The following is a 20,633-nucleotide window of genomic DNA, read 5'->3' on the forward strand; positions in this document are numbered from 1 at the left end:
AGAGGGACACCAATTTTTGATATGGACCCCAAATTTAGAAGAGGGTCATTGATGTTAGATGCTGAGCAAAAGTTCTCAAGACAAGGCTCTACCATTTTCGACACTGAGCCAAGAATTCAACCGTTTAGAAGAGACAGTTGGATGCGAAAGTTGTCCACCTCTTCCACTGGCTCAGAAGCAGATTTTTTTCATGTGCAATTACGCCATCGAGACACTTCAAAAGACAAGGCAGTATTTCTTGCTTTGATGTGTCTTTTGTAGATCCGCTAGGTTTTTTGTGTGTCTATTTTTAGATTTGCTAGTCAATTCTATACATATATGATATATTTAGTTAGATACATTGTTGATGACTCTGTTTACTACTCTTATAATGTTATCAATTACGGTCAGTTATAATTGAGAATTTTATAGGTTTGAATTTTAAATAAACAATTTTGAAAGAACACAAAAGGTGTATTCCTTTTGGACATAGACATAACTATTGACTATTAGTTTAATTTTGTTCACGGTGCATGAGGGGCTTAATGGTAATAGGTTAAAGTGATATATGAAATCAAAATATGTTCGCTTTACTCCATTTTCTTACCGATTTGAGCTGATTATAATTTACACTATATATTTCACTTACATGAATCCTGTAGGTAACTATATATCAGTCAGTTTTATACAAAATTCTTGCTGGGAAATACTTAAAATGATTATTACATGTATGTAATCTATATTTGGTATTATGTAAATATGGCTCTCATATTACTTTACTAATATTTTATGTCATTAAATGTTGTTTTTTTTAGTTTTCAGTTTTTGCTAGGTTATTAGTAGAATAATTAACAAGTTGTTTTTAACTTTATTTTGCATCTGTAGCCAGAAATAGATTTGAAAAACCGCAGACTCTCATTGAAACATAATGTACATGTAAGTGTAGGTTGAAGTCCTTCTGCACATATCACATCATGCCTTTCTCTATACACATTATTCTCCTTGGTAGCAATTCTCTGTTGTCTTATTCCAGAACATATCTATTGTTATTATGGAAACTCAGCATTACCATTACCATTCAGATTATCATCCTTCATTGATGTATACTACTTTTGGCTGAAATAATACAGTAAAATTAAATCAGACTTCTCCATTTGTTCACCACTGTTATCTCATGGTGCTATCCACACTGTTGATAAGAGACCTGGGAAGAGAGTATCAAATTGATTCCCTTTTTTTTAAAGAAAAAATATGAAAAAGTTTTAAAAAGTTTAAAGAGATTTGGAATTCCATAAGTTTATTAATATTAAAATGAGCTTTGTATGTTAATGTTGAGCTTTCGTATTATAAGAGCTTCATACTGGACATATATTACACATCCTCTTCAGTCATTTACTTCATCCATACAGCACTTACAATCATATAATACATGTTGTTTAGTAATCTGTTTCATAAAATATTATAAAAATTTGAATATCCTCATATCTTCAAGATTTGTTAAAATAATCTATTCCTATTTGTTTCATTATGGTTTAGGTGTAAAAGGAATGAGGAAATATTCTGTGGAGATTATTTTATGAAACAGAACCCATTTACTGCACATTCAGTAGTTATAGATTTTCTAGTGCTTCCTATATACATACTGGTAGTTGATGCAGAATTTCAACCATTTTCTGCTGTATGCAATTCTGAAATGGTTCCTTTATATCCCATGATTCCTGTTTCCTCTATATATTCAAGCACAAATGTTACCCTTCCACTTTTTAGCTTTAGAACTTACAGATATGTTACCAATCATTGTAGTCTATATAGTATGCATACAGCTACATACATTAATTTAGTAGGTGTCTTTCTATTCATTTTCTTAAAAAAAAACAGTAATGATAAATTTGTTGTAATCTGGAAGGAATATTGTACATTTGTTACTGAAGACTGTTTTTTGTATTGAGATTTTTATTGTTCTACTGGTTTTTCTATTTTTGAAACTTTTATAGGGAGGTGTTTTCTATGAATTGGGACAGTGTGACGAAGTCACTAGGATACATACTTTCTCTGTTTAGATTTTTATCCACTCAATAGCTCTATAGTTCTGGTCTTTTCTCATCATATACATTCTGTATCATATTTAAGTTTTTTCATGATGCCTTGTTTCCTTTGAGGTGTTTCATTGTTTCAAGTAATGAGTAGAAGTTTTTTTCTCTCTTTGGTATTCTATTGGTCATGAAGTAATATACCATTGTTGATTTTTTTAAATTTTATTTTTGATAAGCATGAGTTCTTGGTTTCAATGAGTTTGTGTGCATTTTCTATAATTTCTACCAGAGTTGATTTTCTTTTTTATTTGATTGTCTTGTCATAGTTAAGGAACATTTTATCTTATTGCCAAATATTTCCATACCATGTCTTATTTATCCACATTATGGTGTGTTTCACTCCCCTGTTTCCTCTAACCCTATACCATCTTTATTTTTTAGCCTCAATCACAGAAGGTAAAACCCCTAGTTTTGATGTTGTAACTCTGTCTGTAAGAATAATGTAATCACAGTTATTAATTTTGGGAAATTATTAATATAAATAATACTTAACAAATTAATACAAAATCAAAATATTAATATAATTAATATATAAAACTATTACTACAGGGGTGACACGAAAGGATATTTTCCTAATTTTTAGGTATATTTGAATTTTTTCATACAATTCTTTTCTGCTTTCTATACATTTTTTGACAATTATTTATATTATTTTCATCTGTATTAGCAAATTCCATTTGTGAAATGAAAACCATTCTCCAATTGTCCTATATGGTGTCACTCCTCTCTCACTAATACAGATTACTTCAAAGATGTATTATTTACTTTTGATATGGAGAGAAAAAGGTATACATAGAGAGCCATTTGTCTGAGGTCACATAAGAAATTAAACTGTTAAGAAATATATCAGCTCAAATACTTAAATGAATAATAGAATCTATTTAAAGTTTATTATACAGATTTCAGTATTTTCCAGTATTCATAATTATATAAGAAATTGGAAAGATTGATTACTGATTGTAGGATGCTTTACACTTTTATTAGTTTTATTTGTTTCTTTTGATCCTCTATCTGTATTGAAATTATTAAAATGTGGACATTTGTTAAGCCCAGTCCCAAGAGAGAGTATACATTGCTTCAAAGCATTTCCATATTTATTTGTAGGAGTGTTTATTACCCAGGAATCAGTCTTTTCACTTTCTTCAGTTATTATACCAATGCCTACTGTATTGATCAGTATCTCTAAGTCCTTGTCTTATAAAGACTACTTTCCACATCGTATACAGTGTAATTGTAGAGTACAGATTACCCCAGTAGTTTATTTATATTTTGCAGTATTATTAATGGTCAGATGATTTCATTCAATCATATTTCCATTTCTTTTAATTATAATATAGTTTCAAATCTGTCAATAATTTTCAATGTATACAGTAGTTCATTTGGTATAATAGTTGAATAGTTGTATGTTAAGTTAAGAAATTCCAATAAAGTATCAATATTATTGCTTGACCTTATTGCACTAAACAGAGAGACTCAGCTTTTGCCCAAAGAAAACTATCTCGAGAAAACTTGGAGGTAGAGAGAGCAACAGTAGATAAACTTGAGGCCTTGGAACAACAACGTAGATCCTCTATGCAACAATTCCGTAGGCCCTCCCTTGTTGATGTTATACCTGATTGGCCAACACTACAACATAGGGAGGTTAAAAGAGAGGTAGATGAGAAATCGTTGTCACTAACACTAACATTGCAGCATCCTTATGCTTCTCCGTTTTATTTTCAAAATTTAATTTGAGTTATCTCCCTTACCTCATATTTTAATTTTAAGCATGCTCTCAGTTCATTGCTTTGATAATTGTTCTTCTACTCATGTGCTTTATTTATAAACACTTATGAAGTGAAATTATAAATTTGGTAAATTAATTCTGGTATGTTATACTCATTTTTTATCTAAAATATCCAAAAATCTTAAACCACTGGTAAAAAAATATTTAATATTCTATTCTAATAAATTTATATATGCTTTGACATCAGATAATATTTGGATAGCAGTAACATACTGAGAAACTAGTTTTCACATTATGGAGACAATAGGGGATGGTATTGTACTAATTGGTTAAAGTTTTTCTGTTGTGCAAGCATGATATTTCAATATAAGGAGTGCAGTGGTTATATAGGGGGTAGACAAACAGCTGAATAGTAGGATTAGTTGTGTCTTATTCAAGTTCTATTTTGGCTTTAATGTAGGGATAGATTTTTTGGATGGCTTTGCATTTACTATATTTATTGCTTTTTTTCAAATTCAGCTTTATATGGTTTTTTGTGTATGTGTTTGGCAAGAAATTGTATTGATTTATTATGTTTTTTATACCAGACTTGTAAGGTTGCTATAGTTTCCTCTCATCCACTGTTAGCAGTGTTAATGTTTAAGTCTTTATTTATCACTTTTCTTATTAAGTTATTTCATCTTTTCATTTCTTACAAGTTTATTTTTCTTTTATTCTGAATTCTTTTTTCTCCATGGCTAAACTAATCTTTTCTAACTTTTACCTGTCTTCTCATGGTGTAGTATGAGACATCTATAGACAGAATGACCTTTGACCTTCATTTAGGCATGAAAATGTTTAATATACAGTTGTTCATTTGTGTTTCCATAGAAACCAGACAAGTTCATGATAGAACTGGATGATGTCAAGGCTGTTGAAGGAGACAAAAAAGCTGCTTTTGAAAGTGAATTTTGTAAACCTAATGCCAAGGTCAAATGGTTTAAAAATAAACTGGAAATCTTTGCTGGACATAAATACCACTTTGAGAATGAGGACAAAAAATACAGACTTGTTATTAACAATGTCAAACTTGAGGATGGAGGGAAGTACACACTGGAATGTAACGGTGTTAAAACAGGAGCTTGGTTATATGTTGAAGGTATGTAGAATTAATCATTTCTAACCAATGCAGAAATAGAAAAAATATGTAGAATCAGAGAATCTGTTCAAACATGATTACTTAAAAGTTCCAAATTTCAATGTTACAACTGTAATAATTGTTACATTTGTAATACAATTGTTGATATCTTGTTTTAGCCAAAACGCCTGAGTATGGATTTACACAGAAACTCCCAGAGAAATATGAACAAACCAAGAGGAAGGAAGCTAACTTAGAGTGCTTTGTCAATGATACAAGAGCTCGAGTTAAATGGTTCAAAAATGGCCAACCAATCGAGGTATAGTAACAGTGTGTGTATAGATATTTTGTAGTTATTAGGTTTTGTTAAAGTTTGACTTGATTGGTTAGGCTATGAGATACTGAAAACCAACTTATTTTGGGGATGGTCTATTTTTGCTCATTTATTACAGGAATAAGAAAAAAAATTGAATAATTTATGTATAATTATTCAGTATTGTGTAAAAATGCAACAAAAGCCTCTACATAAATAAGTTGGTTGCAAATAGATTCATAATTCAAGGTCTCAGATTTTCAAAAGAAAGAAAAATTTGGGCAGTGATGTATTTTTCATAATTGTAAATTATTTAGAACAAGCTCTGCTTTATAATATGAAAAACTTGATACCAGTCTTGTTAAAGAGATTGCAGCAGGTCCCTAAAATCTGGTTTGATTTTTTAATTTCTCAAACACCTACCGATGCTATTATTATATTCTTACAACCTGAATTTTGCATATCAACTTGAAAAGTTTTGATAAGTAAAATTTAAATTCCATTAAAACATGTATCTTTGCAAATTCTTTTCATTAAACATTTTTCATTTTCTGTTAAACAGCATTTAACAGTCTGCATGATATTTATAAAGATTGGTACCAGAAGTCAATTATACAAAACTTTGTTAAAATTATGTCTTATTTCAAATTTTACTGTCATACTAAATTACAAAGAAATTTTACATTGACTGCTTTTTTTGGGTTAGTTGCTGGGACTTTGGAGAGTAGATATTGAATGGTTATGATTTGTCTTGTTTGAAATAAAAGCAATTATTTGGTACATTGTATAAGAATTACTGTTTGTTTTGTAATAGTGATTTGGTCTGTTGGGAGATGACACAATAGAATCTCATTTAATCATATTATTAGTGTTTGTAAATATGTAAAGTCATGCAAAGTTTAATCTTTATCTTGTAAGTAATCCAGCAAAGTTTAACCATAATCAAGGATCCTTTAATAAATTAATGAAATTGAGAATTAATAATTTGATGTTAACTTATTTTAAGTAGGTGTTCCAATCATATTTCTTTGATTTTTGTCCAGTTCATTATCAAAGGACACTTATCACAATTCAGGACTTCAAAAGAAAATTCTAAGTGATCAAATATCATACTTTTGGAAGAAAGTGTTGTGGAAGCATGGAATCTGATTGGTCTTCATATCCGTCTTCACTTGCAATGTAATCAAAAATTTGAAAATCGTATCGAAATCTCTTTGGTATTACAGAGTTAGGTTTAGTCCTTGGTTTGTACATTTTATGGGAATGATTTGGTTTAAGTGGATTAGCCTCTGGTGGCTTACTTTTTATTTTTTTCCTGATCTTTGATGGATGAAACCCAACCATGCCATGAGGTCCTTCTTCCACAGGTGCTAATGTCAGTCTGTTAGCCTGTGATCTAGTCTGAATATTTTTCATCCATGGTGGAACTGTAGATCTTGGTGAATCATATATTTGTGGATGTCCAGTCCCTCCAGACTCTAATTTTATATTTGGATCTATAAATTGTGTTGACTCGAACTTTGGTAAGTTGTTGCTTTTGATATGATGGTGAACTTTGGGGGGTTTGTTTGGCTTATGTCCACTCCATGGGATGGGTGAAGAATATGCTGCCCTTAACTTATGCTTAGCCAAGATGTCCTTTTCCAAATATTGAAGTTTGCCCTGATTTTTCAGGTCATAAAGTGTTTCTCTTGCTACTGGCATTCGTTTCTTGATCTTTGTTTTTATGTATGGTCGACTAGATTCTGCAATCCTTGGCATAAAGTACCAATATAGTATTGTTAGAATAGAATTCAAACTTTGTTCAGATACCTTTCTAGTATTCCAAACTGCTGCTTTTACATCTGATGCTGTTGCATTGTGGGAAATTCTTATTTTTTCTAGCCATCTATTTCCCAAAATGTTGAAAGTTTCTATGTCTTGAGGAGGAAGGAAGAAAATTGAATTTCGACAACTGATTCCTGATTCAAAGAGAACACTTTCATGATTTTCTCGGATTTCATTTCCTGCCACTAGAAGTCTGCTATATCTCAAGGGATATCCAGTTTTTAACTCAATTTTATGCTTAAAACTAGATATTGTTTGGTTGACTCTCAGATAAGTCTTGTAGATAACTCCATCTGGTGTATGGGCAAATACAGGAAAGGTTTCTTGTTTCAGAACTAGGGGAATTTCAAGGTCAAATACTGCATCCATTATTTTGCTGCTATTTGGAAGTTTCTGATTTCCAATAGTTAATTCATAAAGCGTTGCATTTGGTACTCCCATTTTTTCTAGTTTCTTTTTCAAATGTTTCACTGTTTTATTAGCAGATATTCTTAGATTTTCTATAATGCCATGTCCTATGCTTATTTTTAATGGAACTCCAAATACTATATCTCTATCAATTTGAGTCATGACAACATTCATGATAACTAAGTTATCATACTCCAGATGTCCCATGGGGGAGGAAAAATCAACTCTTTTACTGTTCTTATAAAGTCGTATAAGGTCAACAGGAATGTTTGTTAGCCCATGGAGCATGAATGCAAGAATAGACCAGCGATCATATGGTGACACGGTCACAGAGTATCTCTCACCAGTTTCTGTCACTACATTAACAGTGGAAAGTCTCATGTTACTATGGTGAACTACGGTTGACAGGAGAAGTTTTTCTCCTGTGCGAATACCTAAGTATGCTATACAGAAATCCCAGTTTACTATTTTGTTTTTGTATTGAAGCACAAGAACATGGATTGGCACATATAATTCATGAAGTCCTGCATCCTCTGGCCCATTTGAGCTGAAAGCCCTATTGAAAACTGCATATATTATATCCATTCCAGTGCTACATGGGTCTAAGTAAAAGCGGTAGTTCTTGCCCCAGAATGTTTCAACATTAATTAGCAAGTCAAAATGTGCTTGTATCATCACATACAATTTTGAATCATTTTTTATTCTATATTCAAACAGTCTCCTATTATTTTCCAGGGCATTGTTTGAATACAAAATTTCTTGTCTCTCTACAGGTATTCCTTTCCTTCGTCGAATCAATGTTTTGATTTTTCGCACAGTCCAAGATAAGTCTACAGGAAGGTTAAATTTTGTTTTCAGTTGACTTATTTCAATATTTACACTGGCATTTTCCTCTGGCATCACCATGACAACAGACCCAGGTCTAACACTGTAAACTGTCTTCAGATTAACAGGTGATAGTTGGCCTGGACTGAGAATCCGAAGTTTATGCTGAAATCTTTGGAAACCTAAATGTTTCTCAGCATACTCAATAATGTTATTAACCAGATATCTGTCAGGTTCAAAGATAGCAATGCTATCATATTTAGCAAAGGACCAAAGTGCTACATTTTGACCTGCCAAGGGATGGAGGTGCATGAATTCAGTATTTTCATCAGTTTCAAAATGTTCAAAATCTGAGTTGTCATCATCTTCTGAGTCTGACATCCTCTCCTGCATATTCCGTAGATGTTGTCTTTGTAGCTGTCCATCATGACCAGGTCTCTAGAAACACAAAAAATAGTCAGAAATAACAAAATTTTCCTGAGGTTTGTTTTGATTTTTTGATGATTGAAACATGGTTTGGCTTGAGGAATATTTAATAGTTGTGATTTATAAAAACTGGATCCTTGACTGACTAAGAAAGCTTGTTTCATGTTCTAAAAAGCTTCTTTCCTCTACTGTTAAAATTAGTTTTCTTCATTTCATTTGGAGATAGGATCTTGAATTAGTTGTTTCCTTTTTTATGCATACGTGTTTGTCAATAAAATATATTTATTTTAGTATCCAAATTTATTTTTTATGTTAATGATGAAAACTGTAAGATTAATGCCCATAAACAATGTAACAGGTAAAAATTGTTTTATTAGGCACCAGAAACATTGAGAAAAAACATTTAGACTTTTAAATAAGCAATTTTATATCATGAATAAATATAGAATAAGTATATCTTGTCTAAAACTTACTTGGTAATGAACTGGTAACACCATATCTGTCTCTCTGAATGGTCCATTCATAAAGTCGGCATTCATCGTACTAGATTTCTATGTCCTACCCAAAACATTCATAAAGTCAACGTTCATCTTACATGATTTCTATGTCCTGCCCAAAACATTCATATTGACATTATGTATGTGAACACTATTACATATTTTGATTTCCTATATCAATGTTCCATATAAATTGTTTTCTCAGTCCACTAAATTCCATTTAAAACTCGTATGGTAAATAAATAAACTTAGCTATTCAATTTAACCTGTTTGGGCAATTTAAGTGGATTGCTTATGTTTTTTAAAAAACCAATTTACCTTTTTAAAGCATTTAAAAATGATATGTTCCATTAGTAACTTCAAAATGATATTCAATAATTAATACATTTTATAAAAATGTATGATTATTTTGTACTTGGAAAACAAATAAAGATTACTAAGGAGATAAACTTTATTTGTACTTTAGCTTCTGTTGTGTTGAATTAGAAATGTAAAAGTATATCAAATTCTAACCTTTGACATGAAGAATTTATCCATGGACATGTCTCTTATTAACTACACTGAAACAAGTAATGTATGAATGGTGGTACACTGAGTTATTGATGTACCTTGCCAAATTTGAAGCTTATATCCAGTTAAGCTTCTGGTATCACAGGTACAAAATCCCTGTCGTGTCAGAGAACTTTACAAATCTGTTCAAATCACCTTCATAAATCAATTATTATTGGATACCAACACTGTAATCCCTCCTCTCGGTTCTTCTTAACATCCAGTCCAATACTTTTGATTGAATCGGCTGTTTGTCATTTTCTCTTCAATAAATGCATTTTAAAGTCCTGATTAAATGCATTGTCAGGTTTTAGGTTATAAATTGACAAAAAAATGCTCTGCAACATACAGAGCACTTCTCCACATATTGAAAACCATGCACTAGAAATATTGAAAACATTTTAAAATTACTGCATTAGATTTGAACACCTATTCAACAATAGAATGTTTATACTTCATCATAACCTTTTGTTGTGTGATTCAGTAATAAAAGTTCTCCTTCAAGTCGACAGTTGTCAGTTAAATTTAGATTGTGCAGTACATTAACTGTTGCCCCGTGGTTGCTATTTAGTTGTCCACGAACTCCTATTAAATATAAATTAATTGACAATTCAATAGCTTGTTTGGCTTGTTGAAATTTATCCTAAAATGCCTTTGATTTGTTATCCAGTAAACCCAGTTAAGTGTATAGTTACCTCCATCAGTAGTAAAGTATGTTCTATTTATATTACTAAATTAAACAAAGTTTTTATAATCCTTCTCTTTGCCAAATACAGTGTACATGCTTCTAGAATTATGTCATGATATTATTCCTCTTACAATCTGATGCATTTATAATGTCCACTTCAACAAAATCTGATGACTAAAGCCTTAATGTCTTGTATAAATTAAATTTTGGTGTTAGATTGTTAAGATCCTAATTTGAATTGAAGTTACTTGTCAAATCAATTGATGATCAGTTCTCAAAACATTCTTTTATGGAATAGTTAATTTGATAAAAATCCAAGAGAGGGGAATGTTTCACAACTTATGTAGAACATTCTTTGAATTTTTCCTGATGATTTTTTTTATGGTTTTAAGAAAAGTGTAAGGTAACATTTTCATAATTTTTTTTTTAAATTTGGTGTACTGTTTAATATTTTATATGGTAATTAACAAAAAAATATATGCGTTCCTTCATTAACCCCATTTTAAATTAAATTTTTAATTGAATGTAAACAGAACAAAGGCCAGTTTAAATGATATTTAACATTATATGGAATAAGATACCTGATAAGTACTGGTTCGTTAGGTCTGTTCACCATGTTACACTTTAACACAAACATCTGTGGAAATATAAAGTGTGTTTAAATTAACTCTATTTGGTAACAACTGATTAAAGACTAGTAGACTAGCCATACATAACAATCCATTACCATTATATTGTTATTAGTATCAGTTCTAGTATGGAGATGCATGTTGTCTAAGTAACCTTGCATTTAAAAAGGAATCTTTTTAAATAAAAAAGATAAGTATGACCCATTGAAACTCTAGGTTATTGAAAATTAAATGATGGGTTTTGTAAGGTAAGTATGACCCATTGAAGCTGTAGGTTATTGAAAAGTAAATGATTGGTTTTGTAAGAAGAATTATTGCTTGTTTTGTATAGCTTAGTTTATAGATCTTTGCATGTTTTGTGATTTTAAAAATCTTGTTTTTTTTTCGATTTCAGGATTTTTCAGCTAAAATCATAGTAATATTATTGTTTGTCCATTCTTGTAGCTTCCAAAGCGAGGTACTCCTGAGGTATAGAAATAAAAACTACATGTATAATCCCACTAAAGCCATCTTGTCTTAAAGAATCATTTATACCTACTTTTCAGATCACTTTTTTTTTTCATCTCCTCAACTTTTATTTCTGTCTTTTAAGTATAATTTTGATCACACTGCTGTTGTTTTTATTCATCACCTTTCTCTTAAGTTTCAACCTTGTAATTCAAACAAAGTTTTTAGTTTTCAGTTACAATCATGTTGGTTGTACAGATATTTTTGTCACGTGTGAAAGAGTTGTCTCCCCTCATCACTTCCTTTTCATGGCACTATAAACACACTAGTGAACTGTATCTGTATAATATTACAGCTTAGAAAATAGCAAACTAAGAATATTTATAAATGTAATTATAACTCCATGTTTTATTTAATCATCTGCTTATGCTTTCATTGTCCTTTGTTGCTTGTACATTTAGTACAAAGCTTGTTCCTTATGTCATCAAAAAATTGAGTGAAACATTTCATATAATACCAGTAATATTATTCTTACTTATTTGTTTTTACTTTTGATATTATAATGATAAGTTTGGTCTTACTGAGTTGATAAGATATATTAGAAATAGTACATTTTCTGTGTAAACATGAGTTGAACTGTAGAAAAATAAATGTTTTCTGTCAGTAACTAATCATGCTGACTTTTATCATCAGTAGTTGCTAATTTTGTTGTAAAGCCTGCCAATTCTACTTGTGTCCATTATCAAGCTTGATCTTGTATTGTTTAACATATAAATACAAGGTTTGGGCTGAATTTCTTTGGCTTAGATGTCAAATGTTTTCTGTAGAATGTTTTAGGTTCATCACATTAATTTTAAAGTTTAAAGTGATTTTGTTCATGAATGCAAATGATTTCTATAACTTATTTTTGTAACAAATAACATATTAAGACTAGATACTTTAATATCTATTCTGCTTCTTAGATATAAATCTTTATTGTGCTGATTCAATAGTGTATGTTCTGAATGTAACATTCAGTGAAGAAGTTCTCTATATTCTGGGAATAGTTCATTTAACATTACTTGTATTATTGCCTTCAGTACCAAGCTGGCAAGATGGAGATCCAACGTCGTGAGAATCGCTGTATCCTTAGAATCAAAGACTGTCAGCCTGAGGATGAAGGAGAATACACATGTACCTGTGGTGATGCCACAACTTCCTGTCAATTCAAAGTCACTGGTAAGAGGATGTTAATGACTTAAGTCATTGGAAAATGAGAACTGACAATGCAAAATATTTATTTTGTATGTGATGCAGGTTCAAACATTAGATTTTATTGTTTCTAATTTCTTAAGTACTAATATAATATGATTGTTTTATGAATGAATTTTAATATCAAATCTACTATTCACTATACCATGAGTTCATCCTTGTATCAAAGCTTTCACTTAAATAAAAATGTCTAGGGTCTATTCTAAGTTGACATCTATTTATAGATCCTGAATGGGACTTTATGAAGTTATTGGATGATGTTGAAGGAGTGGAAAGAGACAGAGCTGTATTTGAATGTGATGTCAATGATCCTGAGGCAGAGGTCAAATGGTTCAGAGGTGACAAGGTAAGGTCAGGGGTCAAACAATAAAAACATCTTCATTTTAATTTCAGTAACTTTATTTTTTTCTGGTCCACATTACATTATTCATCAATACGCTCTTGTTATATTATGTATGTAATCTGCAGAGAAGGTTTAGTTGCTTTTGAGAGATATCATATGAGAATATTATTTTGAGCATGTCCCATCATCCTAAACTGCAGTATCTGATGTTATGCTACAATCCAATGTTTACATTATACCAGCCAGTACACATCTATAATACAAACTGCTATCACTAGAGTCCTCCGTCACACATGTTATACACCAGTATGTTATATATATACAAGTACATGACTATAACCTCAGTGACACATGATATACACCAGTATGTTGTATATATACCAGTACATGATTATAACCTCAGTGACACATGTTATACACCAGTATGTTGTATATATACCAGTACTTGACTACAACCTCAGTGACACATGATATACACCAGTATGTTGTATATATACCAGTACTTGACTTTTACCTCCGTCACACATGTTATACACCAGTATGTTATATATATACCAGTACTTGACTACAACCTCAGTGACACATGATATACACCAGTATGCTGTATATATACCAGTACTTGACTATTACCTCAGTCACACATGTTATACACCAGTATGTTGTATATATACCAGTACTTGACTATTACCTCAGTGACACATGATATACACCAGTATGTTGTATATATACCAGTACATGACTACAACCTCAGTGACACATGATATACACCAGTATGTTGTATATATACCAGTACTTGACTATTACCTCCGTCACACATGTTATACACCAGTATGTTATATATATACCAGTACATGACTATAACCTCAGTGACACATGATATACACCAGTATGTTGTATATATACCAGTCCTTGACTATTACCTCCGTCACACATGTTATACACCAGTATGTTATATATATACCAGTACATGACTATAACCTCAGTGACACATGATATACACCAGTATGTTGTATATATACCAGTACATGATTACAACCTCAGTAACACATGATATACACCAGTATGTTGTATAAATACCAGTACTTGACTATTACCTCAGTGACACATGATATACACCAGTATGTTGTATATATACCAGTACATGACTACAACCTCAGTGACACATGATATACACCAGTATGTTGTATATATACCAGTACTTGACTATTACCTCCGTCACACATGTTATACACCAGTATGTTATATATATATACCAGTACACGACTATAACCTCAGTGACACATGATATACACCATTATGTTATATATATACCAGTACTTGACTATTACCTCCGTCACACGTTATACACCAGTATGTTGTATATATACCAGTACTTGACTATTACCTCCGTCACACATGATATACACCAGTATGTTGTATATATACCAGTACATGACTATAACCTTCGTCACACATGTTATACACCAGTATGTTGTATATATACCAGTACATGACTACAACCTCAGTGACACATGATATACACCAGTATGTTGTATATATACCAGTACATGACTATAACCTTCGTCACACATGTTATACACCAGTATGTTGTATATATACCAGTACTTGACTATTACCTCAGTGACACATGATATACACCAGTATGTTGTATATATACCAGTACATGACTACAACCTCAGTGACACCTGATATACACCAGTATGTTGTATATATACCAGTACTTGACTATTACCTCCGTCACACATGTTATACACCAGTATGTTGTATATATACCAGTACATGACTATAACCTCAGTGACATGTTATACACCAGTATGTTGTATATATACCAGTACATGGCTATAACCTCAGTGACACATGTTACCTCAGTCCTTCACACAGTTATTGATCCTATTGTTTGTTTATTTTCATCATAGATAGAGGTCATTGTCAACTCTTTGTTCTTTATGACTGTCATTAAATCATTCAAATTTATAGTTACATATGTTTTTCATCTTTTTGTTAACTATGCTGAATTTTTTTTTATAGCCAATATCCCTTGGAAAAACAACTAGAAATAAACAAAAATATTTAATAGAGCCTTTTATTAAGAATGAATGAAGAGAAAAAAAAACAAGGAGTTGTCAATGTCTATGTGTGTTTCTCCTTATACATTCCATGTGCCAATTTTCTAGGGTAAAGTGAAGGTAAGACCCCTTGTTGTACCTCTGTTATGTAGCCAATAGAAATCTAGATTTCCTTTCTTCTCCTAAAAAAAAGAATTAGAGGCTTATTTTTAGGGGTACATTAAAACAGCTATTTGGATTTTGGGAACTGATGTCGATTAAGGGCAAGGATAATATTTCATAACTTGGTTTCAGACAGGAACATTTTATTTTATTTTTTTATTTTATTTATAGTTAGGTGTTCTCAGCTTTTTAAGTATGTGATGAATTTCATTGAATTTTGTCTTACTTGAGCTTAATTGTCTTTTTGTCAATTTAAAAATAGCTGTAAAAATAAGCCTCTATTTCATATGAAAACGGAATTCTTTTCAAAATAGCTCATCTTCCTGCAAATTTGGAAATATAATCCTTTCATATTTGTATGTATACACTTGTTCATATAGAAAGAACAATAGAACACAGACTTGACATAAAACCAATGTACAGATGAGGCTTAAAACCAAAGGGAAAGATTAAGATGAGGCTTAGAACCAAGGGAAAGTTAAGATGAGGCTTAAAACCAAGGGAAAGTTAAGATGAATCTTAGAACCAAGGGAAAGTTAAGATGAGGCTTAAAACCAGGGGATAGTTAAGATAAGACTTAAAACCAGGGGAAAGTTAAGGTAAGGCTAAAAGCCAGGCGAAAGTTAAGATGAGGCTTAGAAACAGGGGAAAGTTAAGGCTTAAAACCAGGGGATAGTTAAGATTAGGCTTAGAACCAGGGGATAGTTAAGGTGAGGCTTAGAACCAGGGAAAAGTTAAGGTGGGGCTTAGAATCAGGGAAAGTTAAGGTGAGGCTTAAAACCAGGGGGAAGTTGAACCAGTGTAAAGTTCAGATAAGATTTAGAACCAGGAGATAGTTAAGGTGAGGCTTAGAGCCAGGGGATAATTAAGGTGAGGCTTAGAACCAGGGGATAGTTCAGTTGAGGCTTAGAACCAGAGGATAGTTAAGGTGAAGCTTAGAGCCGTGGGAGAGTTAAGGTGAGGCTTAAAACCAGGGGATACATGTAGTTAAAGTGAAGCTTAGAACCAGGGGTTAGTTTAGGTGAGGCTTAGAACCAAAAAGAAAGTTAAGATGAGGCATAGAACCAGAGGAAAGTTAAGGTGAGGCTTAGAACCAGGCGATAGTTAAGGTGAGGCTTAGAACCAGGGGGAAGTTGAACCAGGGAAAAGTTCAGATGAGATTTGGAAACAGAGGAACTTAAAGCTGTATTAAGCAGCTGTTTTAGCCTAATTTGTATCTTAATGTTTTTTGTCAAGTCAGTACATTGTAATTGTCTTTATACTGCAACATAAATTTTAATATAATGTTTCAAGTCAGAAAAATAGTGCTATTGATTAGGTCAATATCCTGGCAACTCCAGAACAATGTATCATTTGTGATGTCACAACTAAAAGATTCAGTATATATCTCTTATAAATATACATTGTATTTTGGCTACTTAAATTGAGCAATTACAGTATAGAATTATTTTTGCATTAAAATATTTCGGTATTTTGATATGTGAGGTAAATACAATTAAATTATTCCTTACAAAGAAAACAAGGAGCTTAACAACCCCTTCTGACATTCTTACCTTACAGTGCTGTGAATTTATGTCTGAATCCACTCCTCAATCCTCTCTCACCCATTAAATCAAAGGGCAATAAGCCAGTGAGATATAATTTACATATTTAATCACTAAATAACTTCATGAAATCAATCCCATGAGTTTGTACCTTCTTCTGCATTGGCTTGTTTGGGGTGTATTTAATTTTTTTTCACAGGATGAACAGATTTTCTGCTGGAGTGCTGTCATAAAAACTATCCTACAATATTAACCTGTGTCGTGGATTTTTAGATATCACATGATAACACCATACAATGTAGTTCTTTAAAACAACATATAACAAACATATATATACATAATGTCTATTTTACATAATGTAATATTTTCCAGGACTTTTTTTCAAAGTAGAAAATGTTAATGTATTATTTTTGACATCATATAGAGGAGGCAAATAAGATAAAATAAGAAAAAAATTTGTTTATCACCCATTATTTACTAGATTGACTTGTTTCAGTAAACACAATCAAAATATGGGGTTTTGTTAATTAGAAGATACATGTAGTATGCACCTTTTCAATGATTAGAATACTCTGATTTAGATCATAAACAGATTACTTGTTAAGTAATAATCTTAGAAGCTGCATGTCGATCAAGTCTTAAAGCAGTTGATTAAGTTAACTTCCATATTTTAATGCATTGTTTTTATGTCTTTTACAGGAACTGAACTCTGGAGGGAAATATGAGATACAGGCTGATGGATTTAAGAGACGTCTCATTGTTAAGAATTGCCACATGAAGGATGATGGTCCATACACCTGTAAAGTACTTGACAAAGAAACAACAGCTAATCTGTTTGTAGAACGTAAGTTTATAGCAGTTATGGAAATATATAAAAGTCATGTTGTCAAGGATACATTGTCAAGATCTGTTATATTGAATTAAGGTACAAAATATATATTTTTTAAAATTCATTAAATTTATCCTTTTGGACAGTTTTATTGAAATGCAACCTGTGATACAGTTAAAACAACCACAGATTGTTTTGTTTTTGTGTGTGTGTTTTTTTTTGGTTTTTTTTTGTGGTATCATGATGTTGTTAGCATCTGGCATCCGAAGAAAATTTGATTTCCAGAAAATAACTTGGGTATGAGTGTTTGGTGTTCATGAAACTTTACCACAAGGTGCCATGCCAAAAATGGAAGGCTGGAATTGATTTTGGGGTTATCACTTATATTGTTATGGAATTATGACTAAAAGGGGGCCAGAAACTGGCATTTTGGTGGTATCTGGATAGTAAATTTAATTTTTGGGGGTTATTACTTGAACAGTTAAGGAATTAAGGTCTTTAACAGGACCAGAAACAAACATTTCCAGTATGTCTTAACTTGATTATTGAAAATTGTACCATAAGGTTTGTTTGTTGGGGTTTAACGTCCGAGCAGCAATATTTCAGCTATATTCAGACAAATAAGTGCCACACCCCAAAAGTTATGACTTAAAACAACATTTTTAATTTTCAGCTGATGTCAAATTCTTCAAGAAACTTGAGAACAAGAGAGAAAGAGAAAAGGGAACTCTGATATTGGAATGTAAAGCTTCTAATCCACATAATCAGCCTGTTAAATGGCTGAAAAATGGAAAACCCATCGATAAAGATGATCCGTAAGTACTTTCAGTAAAAATGGAAAACCCATCGATAAAGATGATCCGTAAGTACTTTCAGTAAAAATGGAAAACCCATCGATAAAGATGATCCGTAAGTACTTTCAGTAAAAATGGAAAACCCATCGATAAAGATGATCCGTAAGTACTTTCAGTAATTATCTTTTCTTATGTTTTCTAATATTTTAAAACTTTAAATCATCTTAGTTAGAGTGCAAAAAAATATGACTGTTAGATTTTTAGAAGTTAACTGTATTAGAAGCCATTAAACGCAAAATACAAAAAGTTTCACTAGTCTTATAATTCAATGTGCAATATAGTAGTGCTTTGGTAAGGTTAATCTTAATAAAAAAAATCTTTTTTTCTTTGTGACATTAAATGATGAAGTATTATATTTAGTTGAAGTCATGTGATTGATCCTTTTTTATATTTAACAGTCGTTTGGAGGTTACAAGGAAGGGAGAATTGTATAAGATTGTCCTGAAGAACTTGAAACGTGAGGATGCTGGTGAATACTGTTGCCAAGTAGGAGAAAGACCTTCTAAATGTGAAGTCATTGTCGATGAATGTAAGTTTGAGAATTAACCCTAAAACAAATTGCAAAGAAAAGATATTTAACTAAATATATCTAAGAAATAGAAGTCAATGTTGATAATAAATTTTTACAGATTCAATCAAATATTCAAATAAACAGAGTTAATTGATTAAAGAAATTGTTTGTCACCCTTTTTTTCTTTTGTTATTTCTACATTGAAAATTGCTAAATTTAGTGACCTAGAATATTTATAAAAAACAGGATTCATTACTAAAATAGATATGCGTTTTGTTATGGGTAACCCATTTATTTATTGATTGTACCTATATTAAAAGTACATGGGCGAATGATAACATGGAGTTTATTTACACACAAATGATTAATTTACAAATTACATGTGAGACACTTTTATAGAATACTGAATATAACAAGTAGGTAAATAGAGAGGATTACATTAACAGATTATTTTCTTTTGAAACAGTGCCCAAACCACCAAAGATAGACCCCAAAGATATTCCAGAGGAGGTCATTGTGAAGAAGGGAGAGGTCATTGAGATAGGTATTCCATTTATTGGTGTACCTCAGCCTGAAGGTCATTGGAAGAAGGATGGTAACCCTCTCAGTGAGGCTAACACTGATATTAGAATGAGTGAAAACTTAGCTCAAATCATAATCCCTGATGCACAGAGAGGTGATGCTGGAAATTATGAACTGACCTTAACTAATGAGGTTGGTTCAGAGGTCATTCCTGTACCTGTTAGGGTCTTAGGTAAGAATAGAATGTTGATTTATCACTGGATCACTCTGAAACTTTTCTAATAATACACTATCTTAAATGAGTCGTGTAAATGGTACTTCAGTTAGTAGAAATTAAAATACTAGATATGAACTTTGTGTGTCCCCTTTTTCAGTTTTACATGTCTATGTATCTTTGCAGTACGAATATGATTTATTTTACAGATGTACCAGGCCGTCCAGGAGAACCCCTTGATGTTGTTGATGTCTATGCTGATCGATGCTCATTGCTCTGGGACAGACCTAAAGATGATGGAGGCAGCCCAATTAAGAATTATGTCGTAGAAATGAAAGACTCAGAGAAAGATGACTTTGAGGGTGTATGTACAACTGAAGACTTGGAAGTTGATGTAACTGGACTGAAGGAGGGACATCGTTATCAGTTCCGTGTTAAGGCTGTTAACGACCAGGGAGTCAGTGAGCCTCTAGTTGCTGATGGTGAAATCATTGCCAAGGATCCATGGGGTTAGTCCGACTATTAATAGCATCATTTCATGTGTTAACTTCATTTCTTTGTTAACAATGTCATAATTGTTTTATATCTCACCATTTGATAAGTTCTTGTTTTGTTTATTTACTTGTTTGTATTTTTCATTTTTGAATTGGGTTTCATTATAAAATGTTTTTAGGCTTACATTGAACACTTTGAAAGTTTCTGTGGACTTTGTATATTTTGTTTCAACTGAAAGAAATCCTCTGTAACAAACATGTATACTCGGCGTCACATAAATAACATACTGTTAAAATTTGAATAAAAATATTTTCGACG

The 20,633-nt window shown here is 31.7% G+C and overlaps 2 protein-coding genes across 10 annotated transcripts in view; one reads left to right on the forward strand and one right to left on the reverse strand.

The window, feature by feature from the left end:
- Nucleotides 1-20,633, forward strand: part of LOC148608944 (twitchin-like) — a 98,066-nt gene that overhangs the window by 48,651 nt on the left and 28,782 nt on the right. The window contains exons 28-38 of the mRNA XM_088596119.1: nt 2,454-2,468; nt 3,540-3,725; nt 4,669-4,936; nt 5,095-5,234; nt 12,604-12,742; nt 13,000-13,121; nt 17,590-17,734; nt 18,393-18,534; nt 18,972-19,102; nt 19,551-19,838; nt 20,030-20,329. Of these exons, the coding sequence (XP_088452245.1) occupies nt 2,454-2,468; nt 3,540-3,725; nt 4,669-4,936; nt 5,095-5,234; nt 12,604-12,742; nt 13,000-13,121; nt 17,590-17,734; nt 18,393-18,534; nt 18,972-19,102; nt 19,551-19,838; nt 20,030-20,329 (1,876 nt within the window). The remainder of the gene's footprint in view (nt 1-2,453; nt 2,469-3,539; nt 3,726-4,668; nt 4,937-5,094; nt 5,235-12,603; nt 12,743-12,999; nt 13,122-17,589; nt 17,735-18,392; nt 18,535-18,971; nt 19,103-19,550; nt 19,839-20,029; nt 20,330-20,633) is intronic.
- Nucleotides 852-12,694, reverse strand: LOC148608945 (polyubiquitin-like). Of its 9 annotated transcripts, XM_088596120.1 has the most exons (9): nt 12,586-12,694; nt 11,616-11,727; nt 11,030-11,085; nt 9,725-10,345; nt 9,188-9,323; nt 6,342-8,726; nt 2,378-2,501; nt 1,623-1,842; nt 852-1,095 (listed from the first exon to the last, which is right to left on the reverse strand). In XM_088596120.1, exons 5-7 carry the CDS (start codon nt 9,251-9,253, stop codon nt 2,478-2,480), a joined length of 2,475 nt encoding a protein of 824 aa, XP_088452246.1. In that variant the 5' UTR covers nt 9,254-9,323; nt 9,725-10,345; nt 11,030-11,085; nt 11,616-11,727; nt 12,586-12,694; the 3' UTR covers nt 852-1,095; nt 1,623-1,842; nt 2,378-2,477. The 9 variants fall into 9 exon arrangements, with proteins under 9 accessions (XP_088452246.1, XP_088452248.1, XP_088452251.1 ...); XM_088596122.1 differs by lacking the exons at nt 11,616-11,727; nt 12,586-12,694 and having other exon boundaries at nt 11,030-11,102; XM_088596125.1 differs by lacking the exons at nt 11,030-11,085; nt 11,616-11,727; nt 12,586-12,694 and having other exon boundaries at nt 9,188-9,272; nt 9,820-10,712.

Source organism: Perna viridis, chromosome 8 (assembly GCF_037379345.1).
Source record: "Perna viridis isolate PV_CMFRI_1.1 ecotype Kerala chromosome 8, ASM3737934v1, whole genome shotgun sequence".
Classification (NCBI taxonomy): domain Eukaryota; kingdom Metazoa; phylum Mollusca; class Bivalvia; order Mytilida; family Mytilidae; genus Perna; species Perna viridis.